Source organism: Oncorhynchus gorbuscha, linkage group LG02 (assembly GCF_021184085.1).
Source record: "Oncorhynchus gorbuscha isolate QuinsamMale2020 ecotype Even-year linkage group LG02, OgorEven_v1.0, whole genome shotgun sequence".
NCBI classification, from domain to species: Eukaryota; Metazoa; Chordata; class Actinopteri; order Salmoniformes; family Salmonidae; genus Oncorhynchus; species Oncorhynchus gorbuscha.
Genome location: NC_060174.1, coordinates 49,214,914 through 49,229,147, shown reverse-complemented (window position 1 = coordinate 49,229,147; position 14,234 = coordinate 49,214,914). Strand labels below are relative to the sequence as shown.

General features: G+C 43.5%; 1 protein-coding gene across 1 annotated transcript in view; it reads right to left on the bottom strand.

Moving 5' to 3' along the window:
- The window catches only part of LOC124003690 (laminin subunit beta-1-like), a 38,190-nt gene extending 27,162 nt beyond the window's left edge, over positions 1-11,028 (bottom strand). Inside the window, exons 1-7 of the mRNA XM_046312213.1 lie at positions 10,832-11,028; positions 10,163-10,341; positions 5,413-5,554; positions 3,123-3,196; positions 2,237-2,425; positions 1,385-1,448; positions 992-1,200 (exon numbers count right to left, since the gene is read on the bottom strand). Coding sequence (XP_046168169.1) covers positions 992-1,200; positions 1,385-1,448; positions 2,237-2,425; positions 3,123-3,196; positions 5,413-5,554; positions 10,163-10,341; positions 10,832-10,865 — 891 coding nt within the window. The 5' untranslated portion in view covers positions 10,866-11,028. The remainder of the gene's footprint in view (positions 1-991; positions 1,201-1,384; positions 1,449-2,236; positions 2,426-3,122; positions 3,197-5,412; positions 5,555-10,162; positions 10,342-10,831) is intronic.
- Positions 11,029-14,234: the final 3,206 nt, after the last annotated feature.

Below are 14,234 nucleotides of genomic sequence, written 5' to 3'. Positions count from 1 at the left end.
TCATATCCTATCCATGTGCATAAACTACGAACACAAACGATCTATTGACATCGACCGTAAAATGATTTCACAGGCCATATTCAGGGTTTAATAGTATAGTTCAGGGACCTATCAACTACTGTGCAGAGACCCAGGCCTCTGGTGGAATAGTGGTATTTGAAACAGCTTCCCTTGGCCATTATGGTCCATTGCAGCTGAGATATCAGTGCAAAAGCAAGGGGAAACTACAGACAAAAGGAACAGTTGCTCAAGATATAGTTTTTCCTCCAGCTCTATCCGCGTATTCCCCTTCCAGATGGCAGCAGGACATGTTTACAGTGTTGGCTAGCTCTCATCTGGTCTGCAGACAAAGGACAATACTTTGACAGACAGACTGACTCGGATTCGGTTAAAATGAGCAAACTAACAATTAAATAATAAAACCTTCAAGATAATAGCAGATACGTGCCAAGTTTGGTGTCGCTATAACAGCCACTATCCCACTCTTATGGCAGGGTTACGTAGCTTTTATGTTAGGCCTCCTCAGGCAAGGTGTTACTGTATCTAGTTTTGTTTTTAAGACATTTTAATGTGAGGGAATCCATTTGAAAAACACTGCAAAATGACTGAGAGGAAGAGGAGAGTGAATAGGGATCATTTCCTCTTTCCTGGTGAATAGACTGTATAATAAAAGTGACCAAAAGGCAGAGTAGCCTTTCTGCAGACAGACAGACAGACAGGCCGTAGCAGAGACTAAACAGGAACTGCATTGTTTGCCTTTTTCTCTCCAGAGCATACACACACAGACAAACACGTACACACACAAGACACATGCTGTCCGCAAACACACAAACAGTCTCCCAAGCGCACGCAGATGTCGATCCACACGCTCTCACCAACACAAACACAATTGTTCTTAAACGGTAACACACACACACAAAGTGCACAAACGTCCACACATAAGGAGACCTGATGAAAACTAACTACAACAACCTTATCAGGGAGAACTCACCATGCCCTCCACTCCATCCCCAGCCCCAGCCCCGTCGACGGGGGCGCACTCGGAGGCGTGTCCGTAGCAGAAGCAGTTACCCCGGACCACCATGTCGTAGACGGCGTAGTAGTACTTCTCCTTGATCTCCATGCGGGAGTCCAGCAGGTTGTCTCCCAGGGTGTGCAGCTTGGTGAACTTCACCCTCAGGTTGGTGATCTTCAACATGTCTGAATCGTTCGAGAGACATGTGTTAGCCGTTAGCTTGTAGATTGTTAGCCCTGAGGTCATTATGCGTAATAATTGTGTTTTGCAGTTCTAGTTGGCTAACAGGCAACACATAGCTCTTATTTTCCCAAGGATCAAAAGAACAGATATAAACCATTAAGTACACGTGTCGTCACTGGAACTTACTTTGGATTCTGGGGCTGTAGGGGTCTTCAATACGGAAAGCTGGATCCAAAACTCGGAAGATGACCTACAGAGACAGTCACTGCGATTACACTCGACTTTCATTGTGTTGTGTATGTGATTGGTTATTACTTAGCTACAACAAATGACTTGACATACACTGAGTGTGCAAAACATTAGGGACTCCTTCCTATTATTGAGTTGCGCCCCACCCTCCTCAGAACAGCCTCAATGCGCCGGGGCATGGGCCTCACAAGGTGTCGAAAGTGTTCCACAGGGATGCTGGCCCATGTTGACTCCAATGCTTCCCGCCGCTGTGTCAAGTCGGTTGGATGTCCTTTGGTTGGTGGACCATTCTTGATACACGCGGGAAAATGTTGAGCGTGAAAAATCCAGAAGCGTTGCAGTTCTTGACACAAACCGGTGCGCCTGGCACCTACTACCATACCCCCTTTCAAAGGCACTTTTATAATCCTTCTTTAACCTGTCTCTTCAACCGTCATCCACACTGATTGAAGTGGATCTAACATGTAACGTCAATAACATTTACATTTGAGTGATTCAGCAGATGCTCTTATCCAGGGCAACTTACAGGAGCAATTAGGGTTAAGTGCCTTGCTCAAGGACACAGACAGATTTCTCACCTAGTCGGCTCAGGGACTCGAACTAGCGACGTTTCAGTTACTGGCCCAAAGCTCTTAACCGCTAGGCTACCTGCCACTTTCACCTGGAGTCACCGGGTCAGTCTATGTCAATGAAAGAGCAGGTGTTCTTAATGTTTTGTAAACTCAGTGTATAAACCTATCATTGATAGAATTTAGACTCTCTCAAAACTCAGTAATGCTGAACACACACCTCTCCCTCTGTCGACGGCTCTATGTCGGAGTAATGCGAATCGCAGATGATGTCATCCACTTTCTGCATGGGCCCCGGGGATATGGCAGGGTATGCCGCCGCGCAGTCGTATGCAAAGTAGCGGTACACCTGCCAGTTCTTCCCAAAGTCAGCCGAGCGCTCGATCACCATAGCAGCAGGCCGGAAGGTCTGTCGTGGAGAAGAAACCATACTTATGCACTTTGATGATATACCTTCACACTGAGGTTACGACCAGCAATTTGACCAGGAGTACATCTGGAAAATGGCAAACTTTTTCTAAACTAACATAATTCGCTGTAATCAAAGATGACGCGCCATGAGAGAATACAGGTGTGAACTATCTAATAAAACGATATACGACAATACCATAATTACAATGAAAGTTGAGTCATACTATGTGGACATGTTGATGTTGAAAGATCTGTGAACAACAGGGGACATATTCTGGCATTTTACTTTATTTTTTTTCTTATGAGAAGCTGCTAGCCATTGGGAATGTCTGTTACAGTACATTCATCCATAACTGGAACTTTTGTATTTGTCACACAGGATTGATGACACAGTTGAGTTCAATATTGGCTGTATTTCAAAAGTGCTTTCACACAGCATAAATAGGCTGCGATTGTGAGTAATGTTATACAGGCTAGATCTGTGTGGAGCGAACAATCCCGGACGGGAGGGAGGTCTGTTCCACATTCCTCGGGCTCACACACAGCTGGGGGATATGTGTGTGTGTGTGGGGGGGAGACCTCCCAGACCAAGGCTTGTGCTAATCTCCTGAGTAGACAGGCCGGCCAGCATCCCCTTACATATTACCCATGCTCCCCCACAGCGAGCCCTCTGACCCAGCATCTCCATTGGTTACCTTGAAGGTCATGATGAGGTGGGTGAAATGAAACTCCGCCTCCAAGTTCAGCTGGATGGTCACTTTCTCAAGGCCTGCGGAGAAAAAGAGGAAGAGGTGGGAAAAGAGACAGAGAGGAAAAGGAGAGAGGGACATTTAAAAAAAAAAGAGGTGGCCAAAAATGGAAAAGGGGAGGGAGAGAAAGAGGGGCCAGGAAAGAGAAAGGGTCAAAAGGCAAGTGAAGGATAGAATTACAAAAAGTTATGAAGTCAGAGAGGGTGAAACGGATGGAGAGAGGAAGGAGAAAGAAAAACCAAAAAATGAGTTTACAGGGTTCCACTTGAGCCAAGCATAACACAATCTGGAATGCTTAACACTACACGGCACTTATCCACTCTTCCCAGTGCTTCCTCTGGACCGGAACACTTGCATTAACTCTTCGACTCTCTCCCTCCATAGTCTAATCATGGTTGGTTCCATTCTATGATATCAATCTCACGGCTGCCCTTCTGATTCCTGACATCCATCTTCTTTGCCACAAAATGACGCGGTGGGTTTTCAGCATAAACCACTGGGCAGTTAAACAGCAAATAACAACACAGCCGTTCCAAATGTCCCCATTTCTTTGGTAAAACTAATGTCAAGCGGCTACGTTTAATGAGTAGCAACAAGAGCAACAACAAGCCACCACGTATTCCAACAGACTATAAGTCATGTTTGCATTACAACAACATAAGGCAACTAAGAAGTAATAATACGCTTTCTAGCAACGATTGTTGAGTGTCAGTTTTACAGAGGGTTTGGGGGAAACCTTTTCTGTGCTTATGTACGTAAGAGGTTGTGTTTTGGTCTGGGTCATACATTGCCAGTGTCGGAGCGGATCTAGTACGGTAATGTCTGGATTATGAATGAAAATTCCCTGCCTCTTTTCCAACCCCCATCGGTGGAGTTGGCCGCTATTCCTCCACCAAAACCTCCCCAAACTCCTATCAGATTTCTGGATCCAATATCCTTGCAGCACTACTTTGGGAGTTAACTCTTTCAAGGCAAGGTGTACTTGGGATATCAAAAAAAAATTTTTTTTTTTAAAAGGTCCAATGCAGCTGTTTTTATTTCAATATCAAATCATTTCTGGGTCACAATTACCTTCCTGTGATTGTTTTCAATTCAATTTTTCAAAAAGTAACAAAAAAGCTTCTTTTTTTAGCAAAAAGCAATTTCTCAAGCAAGAATTTTGTAAGAACTGTAGTCATCTGAGTGATTATTATTGGTCTATTAACTGATATCGCCTGGTATTATCATAATTCTCTAAATGTCACTCTATTATTTCAACCTCATAGCCGTGGAAATATCTGTCAAATATAGGGAAATGACCTTTTTGAACGCACTGACCATTTAAAGTTGTGGATGATTTCAATGCTGGTGGCCTCTGAGTAATCATTAAAGGCCAAGTGCTCAGAGAAGAGGCAGGCGAGCCGAGAACGGAGAGGAGAAATAACGCAAGGAAATCAAGACAGCAGCGGCAGCAGTACACATACCTCATCCGAAGGGCTTTGACTTCTCAAACACGGCAGAAAGCTAACATTATATGATGCATTGCATCATAGCATTGCAGTTCTGTTTAAGCTATTTTATGCCTAATGTGTTGCACTAATGTATTTTCTGTGAAGGAAAACCATACTTGCATGCCCCGGATCACTCTATTGAAGCAAATAAAAACACGGTTGACCTTCAATATAAAACACGACCCCTGTCAGCTGGACTCACCTGCTCCTGCCTTCTCCCATTGTGCAATTTACAAACAAACACGTGACTCGTTCAACTGTTCTGGGGAAATACGGTGAGCTTCATAATGTCAAATAATGTGACAGGTGAACTGATCAACGCGATCTGCATGATCTCCTAACGTACTGCACAAGTTGACAGCAGGTACTTATTCAAATAGGTAGCCACAAATATTGAAATGTATTGACAAACTGCAACAACAAAAAAATAGTTGAAGCTGTAATGTATATACGGTATACCGCCCAAGCCTAGTAAGAAGTGAGAACTTCCTTACGAGCATCCATTACACGGTGTACACAGTGTGTCATCCCAACGGCCACCTAGCTAATCATTCCCAAAGGGTTCATCCTGTTATTCCAAAGTTTATGACAGGTCAGCCATTACTGCTTTCTCTTTGAAGTCTTCCCTCACATTGATTAAAGCTAAGGGATTGGAGGGTGAAAATATGCCAAGAGGCGGGAGTGAGAGAGTCACCATTAATTTAACCCCTCTGCCTGCTAGCACCCCCACCCCCACGAGAACTCACCATTCTCTGACTGCCACCAGGTTTTCAAGCGGTTGGGGGCGAATGTGGTCACGACGTTCTCCACCCGGTGGCCGGTGGTGGTGTTCACCACGCTTTTGACGTAGACGTTGGTGGAGTCACACAAAAAGCATTTCTTCTCATCCTGAAGAGACCGTGGGGGTTGGGAGAAAGAGAGAGAGATGAGACTGCCAGTGATGCCAAGTGGATTTCTCCCACTCGGGGACAGATAACAAACAAAGCCCATTCATACAGAAGTGAATGAAAATGAGTTATTTTATCAAGAGTAGATACGGATGCTGAAATGAGTGATTGCGCCAAATAGGCCCTTAACAACTTTAAAAATAGGAGCCTATCTTGCCCTGGCCTCATCAGCGAATGCTTATCTGAGGCTGCTGACAATGTACGCTTCATTTGGCCACCAGATGTTCAGAAGACACACAGTGTGTGTGGTGGTTGTGTGTGTGAGTGTGTGTGTGCTTGCGAATGTATACACACACTTTTAAGGGTACAAATTCAGCACCATCTAGACATCCTTCTAACGTCTTTTTACCACTTCACTTGAGAAGAAACAACTTTACAATAATCCAAAGCATCTATACATCAGGACCATGAAACATTGAGCCCACAGGCACACGCTAGAATTTAAATTCCACTACATATAGATAGATGTGTTTGATAAGACATGGCACCTCCACCTTCACTAGGATCCTGTTGGATCACAATCTGGTTTCTCTCACACACATTATAAAAAATTGTATTGGATTAGATTTCAATCTTAAAATGTTAGCATGCTCAGGACATAGCATACTTTAAACAGATGCACATCATGAAAGTATTCTCAAGAAGTACATTGGATATAGGAGGATATAATACAGACCGATGCGGGTTTCAATCTACACAGCTGATAAAATAGGATGATTTCTCAAACAAGGTATGGTCTGTCTTTTTTATGTAAGGGAGAACAAAAGCACAGCCACTTTCAAGTTGTTGAAGACATTCCAAAACTCTTTTGTTGGTCGGAACCTCAATAATGCTGCTGGAGTGATTGTGTGACTGAGGCAGGAAGTGGTCTAGACAACTCAGAGGGTTGTGCGACTCCCTAACATCTCTCCCACTCCTACGCTCACATTGAGAAAGCAGGAGTTTAAAGAAAACATATCTGGAAGGAAGTATTGAAAATAAAAGCACAAGGATTATTTTGAATATACACCATTGATATATTCCACCCCCAACAGACAAGGGATTGACTGTAAACCTTAAGGTGATTATTATAACATCTGAATGCCAAATTGACCACGGCAAGAGCGTTTCCATTTTTAAAATGAATTTATTATCCATATCTCTTAATAAGTAAATAGATTTACTGTATTGAAGTCATTCCAAAGGGTAGGTTTAAAAACTTCTTCGGGATTGGTGTCCCTTCCGAGGGACGGTTAAGATAACGTAGGGTAATGCGATTAGCATGAGGTTGTAGGTAACAAGAACATTTCCCAGGACATAGACATATCTGATATATATATAGCTTAAATTATTGTTAATACAACTGCACTGTCCAATTTACAGTAGCTAGTACAGTGAAATAATACCATGATATTGTTTGAGGAGAGTGCACAGTTTGAACATGAAAAGTTATTAATAAACAAATTATGCACATTTGGGCAGTCTTGATACAACATTTTGAACAGAAATGCAATGGTTCATTGGATCAGTCTAAACATTGCACATACACTAAATTGCACCTGAACTGTAATAATAGACTATGGCCTTTCTCTTGTATTTCAAAGAAGATGGTACAAAAAAAATACAAACGAACGGCTAACGAACGGTTTGTTTTTTCTTTGTATTATCTTTTACCAGATCTAATGTGTTATATTCTCCTACATTCCTTTCACATTTCCACAAACCTCAAAGTATTTCATTTCAAATGGTACCAAGAATATGCAAATCCTTGCTTCAGGGACTGAGTTACAGGCAGTTAGACTTTGGTATGTAATTTTAAGTGAAAATTAAAAAAAGTGGCGGATCCTTTAAGAGAGTAAATGAAATGTAACCATGCTTTATAATACTTTATAAGTGACATATCATCTGTTTAGGCCTATATAGCATTTGCAAAGTGTTCAACAGCTATTGTTTCAATTCAAAAATAGACAATACATATAGGCCTATTTCAATTGAACCTTTATTTAAGCAGGCAAGTCCGTTAAGAACAAATTCTTATTTACAATGATGGCCTACCGGGGAACGGAGAGTTAACTGCCTTGTTCAGGGGCAGAAGGACAGATTTTTACCTCGTCAGCTCAGGGATTAGATCCAGCAACCTTTCAGTTACTAGCCCAACGCTCTAACCACTAGGCTGCCTCCCCTGGTTTTCAAGCTTTGGTTGATTTAAAATGTAATCTTCAAGTTAATAATTAATATGTTGGATTCATGTCTCCATCGCAACCAAAAATGTAAGTTAAATAATATGACTAAATCAAATCCAACGTTATTTAAAAGTGCATTTAAGGTTTGATTTGGTCCTATTCATTTAACATATCAATAATACATTTGTAAACAAACTGGAAATTGAATTGTGTTTGGTTGTCAACGCAACCAAATATAAACATTTGAAGAACATGTAGGATTTATTCTGCTTGAGTAGTTCTATCTGAGCCACTGTGCCAGTTTGGCTTTAATACCAGTATGTCTACAAATGAATAACTGATATGTTGGATTCATGTATTCATCTCAACCAAAAATATAAGTTATTAAATATAAGGCAGAGGCTCAGATTTAACTATTCAAGCATTAGATTCCTCTCCTTTAAATGTTGATATTTGGTTGCATTTTCAACCACATGCAATTCAATATTACTTTTGTAATACAGTAAATAGCCTAAAGTTAAGGCTCTCTTACAAACTAATGTAACAGTATTTATTCAACCTAAAAAATAAGTAACACATCCATGGCCACATTTTTCACGTTTTATGCACAGCAATGTGTACACGGCGGTAGGCCTGTTCTAAAAATGCATACAACACATGGGAGCGGTTCCCTGCACCGAGATGGAAATATCTGTTCGAAATGTAGAAAGAAGAACGATCTAAAGATGCCTTTGGCTGCTAGACAATGAAAGACAGTTCATTTTAAAACCAATAGGTATATAGTGGCATATAGTGTTTCTATGGTGGGATCTAGGCTACTTTCAAGCAAGGTAAGAAATGCCTCATAATATGAACTAAAATGTCCAGGTTTCGAACAATCAAAGAGCAGGAAAAACATAGAGACGCTAATGATAGGCCTAACCGCCTTCTGGTAGATGGAAAGGCTTTGCCAAAAATCTTCTCAATTAAATGTTAACTAGCTACAAAGTAGCCTACAAAGTAACCTGGCAGAATTATATAATGATTATTTGCATCAATCCAGTGGCCATTTGTTTAGCAAACTCCATCTCTTGCACTACAGAAACGCTAACCAAACAACAGTACTAGGTGCCTGCACACTTGAATTAAAGGTTATCTACACCGTTCCCCCTAGACCTCAAAAGTGGTCCCCTGATGTGGATTAGGAATGGTAGTGGACTTAGAACATCCTATTTGTTGTTTTTCTGTTAAAAAGTGCGACTGAGAGCGAAGAGCTAATACAATAAAATTACATCTGAAACCGGTGAATTTGACTCAGTTGACAGCAACATTTGTTATTTTAAATAGTAGGCCACTGTTTCTCATTAAAAACATTCCACATGGCCTTCCCGGGAAATGTTGGCAAGATTACCCACTTCTCCAGGCACCACTGCTTATGAGTATACCCACTTCTCCAGGCACCACTGCTTATGAGTATACCCACTTCTCCAGGCACCACTGCTTATACCCACTTCTCCAGGCACCACTGTATACCCACTTCTCCAGGCACCACTGCTTATGAGTAGGCACCACTGCTTATACCCACTTCTCCAGGCACCACTGCTTATGAGTATACCCACTTCTCCAGGCACCACTGCTTATGAGTATACCCACTTCTCCAGGCACCACTGCTTATGAGTATACCCACTTCTCCACCCACTTCTCCAGGCACCACTGCTTATGATACCCACTTCTCCAGGCACCACTGCTTACCCACTTCTCCAGGCACCACTGCTTATGAGTATACCCACTTATCCAGGCACCACTGCTTATGAGTATACCCACTTATCCAGGCACCACTGCTTATGAGTATACCCACTTCTCCAGGCACCACTGCTTATGAGTATACCCACTTCTCCAGGCACCACTGCTTATGAGTATACCCACTTCTCCAGGCACCACTACACCACTGCTTATCTCCCTCCCTACTACAGGCTTGAATGAGAGACTCCAACTGCTGCCTGAGTGGACACCACAAATCAGAGAGTTTACTTATGGTGAATATGGTAGCTACTAGCCAGGCTAACTTTACATAACGCGCTGGTGCTACTGTAACAATAACGGAGCCTTTTGATAACAGCACCACCGTGAGTCTTACTGTATTAGGTTTTAACTGTTGCCAACTTGTCATAACAATATAAGTATGATTAAAAGCCCAGAGTTAATTACTTTTATAGGCACCACTGGAGTATACCCACTTGCTTATGAGCCCCACTTCTCCAGGCACCACTGCTTATGTATACCCACTTCTCCAGGCACCACTGCTTATGAGTATACCCACTTCTCCAGGCACCACTGCTTATGAGTATACTATAATAACATATTGGACCTAGTTCAAATGCGTTCTTTATTGTGTCAGACACATTTACCTGTAAATGACTGACGATACAAAACCGCTCCGGCTGGTGGAGGCCACATGTGGAGTTGGTGGAGAGTTGGTGTGCTCTGCCAATGAGAAGGTCTCCGGTAGCCGGGTAGCAGCTCCCCTCCGTGCATACATCGCTGAACTCGGGTATGCCTACCTGGGCAAGGACGCACGACCCTGCGGCTATGCAAAGAGGAGGCAGATTTGAACAATGGAATTTATTCAGGCAGGGTTGTTTGAGTGTTATTTTATTATCAAATATCTATAATGAAAGTATAGGAATAGGCTACATTAGCCCACTCTCTTAAAGTGCTCAGAATGGTGTCCCTATGCTAGGTCTACATAATAAAACAGTTTTTGTCGTTGAAAACACAAGCCTATGAGCCTTTTCTTTAGCCTATATTAATGTCACATGCGCTAAGTTCTTTAAATGTCTCGTGCGGAGTTGAAAACAAGAACAAGATGGTTCACAGTAAAATAAAAAAGCCAAACCACTCCACAATAACATTTATTCAAATTATGACGCGTTTACTATTCAAACCTTATAAGAACTACAGTCCTTATAGGAACATACAGTATTTTATGAATTACTTGCAACGTTATTATGCTCTTTCAGTTGACTCAATGTTGGCCATGCGTTCTTAAGAAAACATTTTAAAATAATTTAACTTACATAGCATCATGGTCGCAATTTGAAATATAAACATTTTTGTTGATATTTCCACCTCTTCTGTTGCGGGTCCTCTCAGTGGGACTGTGTGTGGTTCCTTATAGTATAGTTTTGCGCCTCACCTTTTTCTTGTCGCCACTGAACAAACCGAGTTTTTTTCTTCCCCTCTCCTCAAGCATGCGCACAGCAACTAGCCCTCCCCCAATTCAATCATTCCAGTTCAGTCAATAAAGTAAAAAACACCAAGCTCCAAGTGCTCATCATCTTGTAAGATATGTTTATCTCAAATGTGGCGGATTATTTGGAGCAGAAAGGATCATGCTGACAGCATCTCACTCTGCACACATTGAGAGAGCTTTCAAAACACACACACACACACACACACACACACACACACACACACACACACACACACACACACACACACACACACACACACACACACACACACACACACACACACACACACACACACACACACACACACACACACACACACACACACACACACACACACACACGAACCCCCATCTATACCTACTCATCTAGAACAAAGGACATTTCTCCACCAAGGCAGGAAGCTACCCTATAATATAATAATAATATATACATTTACATTTAAGTCATTTAGCAGACGCTCTTATCCAGAGCAACTTACAAATTGGTGCATTCACCTTATGACATCCAGTGGAACAGCCACTTTACAATAGTGCATCTATATATTTTAAGGGGGGGGGGGGGTGAGAAGGATTACTTTATCCTATCCTAGGTATTCCTTAAAGAGGTGGGGTTTCAGGTGTCTCCGGAAGGTGGTGATTGACTCCGCTGTCCTGGCGTCGTGAGGGAGTTTGTTCCACCATTGGGGAGCCAGAGCAGCGAACAGTTTTGACTGGGCTGAGCGGGAACTGTACTTCCTCAGTGGTAGGGAGGCGAGCAGGCCAGAGGTGGATGAACGCAGTGCCCTTATTTGGGTGTAGGGCCTGATCAGAGCCTGGAGGTACTGAGGTGCCGTTCCCCTCACAGCTCCGTAGGCAAGCACCATGGTCTTGTAGCGGATGCGAGCTTCAACTGGAAGCCAGTGGAGAGAGCGGAGGAGCGGGGTGACGTGAGAGAACTTGGGAAGGTTGAACACTAGACGGGCTGCGGCGTTCTGGATGAGTTGTAGGGTTTAATGGCACAGGCAGGGAGCCCAGCCAACAGCGAGTTGCAGTAATCCAGACGGGAGATGACAAGTGCCTGGATTAGGACCTGCGCCGCTTCCTGTGTGAGGCAGGGTCGTACTCTGCGGATGTTGTAGAGCATGAACCTACAGGAACGGGCCACCGCCTTGATGTTAGTTGAGAACGACAGGGTGTTGTCCAGGATCACGCCAAGGTTATTAACGCTCTGGGAGGAGGACACAATGGAGTTGTCAACCGTGATGGCGAGATCATGGAACGGGCAGTCCTTCCCCGGGAGGAAGAGCAGCTCCGTCTTGCCGAAGTTCAGCTTGAGGTGGTGATCCGTCATCCACACTGATATGTCTGCCAGACATGCAGAGATGCGATTCGCCACCTGGTCATCAGAAGGGGAAAGGAGAAGATTAATTGTGTGTCGTCTGCATAGCAATGATAGGAGAGACCATGTGAGGTTATGACAGAGCCAAGTGACTTGGTGTATAGCGAGAATAGGAGAGGGCCTAGAACAGAGCCCTGGGGGACACCAGTGGTGAGAGCGCGTGGTGAGGAGACAGATTCTCGCCACGCCACCTGGTAGGAGCGACCTGTCAGGTAGGACGCAATCCAAGCGTGGGCCGCGCCGGAGATGCCCAACTCGGAGAGGGTGGAGAGGAGGATCTGATGGTTCACAGTATCGAAGGCAGCCGATAGGTCTAGAAGGATGAGAGCAGAGGAGAGAGAGTTAGCTTTAGCGGTGCGGAGCGCCTCCGTGATACAGAGAAGAGCAGTCTCAGTTGAATGACTAGTCTTGAAACCTGACTGATTTGGATCAAGAAGGTCATTCTGAGAGAGATAGCGGGAGAGCTGACCAAGGACGGCACGTTCAAGAGTTTTGGAGAGAAAAGAAAGAAGGGATACTGGTCTGTAGTTGTTGACATCGGAGGGATCGATGATGTATACTATATATATGCCATTTAGCAGACGCTTTTATCCAAAGCGACTTCAGGGGGTACATCTAGGTACTGAAGCCATGCTACTAATTTACTATACTGGAGGGAAATAAGGCAAAGAGTGCCTTGAACAGTGAGTTTCCCCTCCACCAAGCGGAACTCAAAAGTATGTGCCACCACCACAACCACATGTACCACCACCACATGTACCACCACCACAACTACATGTACCACCACCACCACATGTGCCACCACCACAACCACATGTACCACCACCACCACATGTACCATCACCACAACCACATGTACCACCACCACATGTACCACCACCACATGTGCCACCACCACATGTACCACCACAACATGTCCCACCCTGTTATTGGAGCTGTCCATTGAATCTCAAATTGTAACTTTTTCCCTTGTAACTTTCCTGTATGGTTGTTGGTAATGACAGGCTAGCACCAAAGACTGAACTATCACCTACGGTGAATAACCTACCACCATAATTATAGAACACGGTATGTTGCTGCAAAAGCTCAGAGGGCTGGAGAAGAAACAGGCCAGATGTCCTAATTCAATTACCTGCGAGAAGACAGAGGGGGACTGTGGGAACAGATTCAATAAGATTTTTGAGTCAAAGAAACTAGACCATGTTCACATCCACTAGGCACATTAAAGAAAGAAAGAACTGATTGACCGCATCACATGGCTTTGAAAACATACTTGTGGTATTCATGAACCATTCCTTGTTTTACTGCTGAAAATAACAAAGATGTATGATACCTGAAGGGACATGCGACTAGTCTTGCAACACAGAAAAGGGGTCTCATGTGCAAAAAATAAATGTAGGCCTTCGTTAAATGACACTAATACAGTGAACGCAATCTCTCATTCTGAAATAATTCCTAATAATCCATGGTAAGAAATACCACTGACGGGCTAAACTTAGCACAATCTGTCCATTCAAGAACAGACAAACGCAACTAAAAAGCCTCAAAAGGTTTAGAAGGTTTTCAAATAACCACCGCCCTCCTCTGTAATTAGTTGCATCACACAAACCAGTGGCAACCTTCAATCAGGCAGCGCAATCAGTGGTCTGTGAATTCCTCCCGTCTAAAAACACAACCAGGGGGCAGGGAGGGGATTCGGACCCCAGTCTGTGACACATTCCCAGGGGTGAGTGGACTGACTGTGTCCTGGGAGGAATGGGATGGAACTCACCACTCACTAGGATTTGAGCAAAGAAGAGCCCTAGCGATTGTTCGTACACATTCCGTCCATGTCCACGCGTTTACTTTG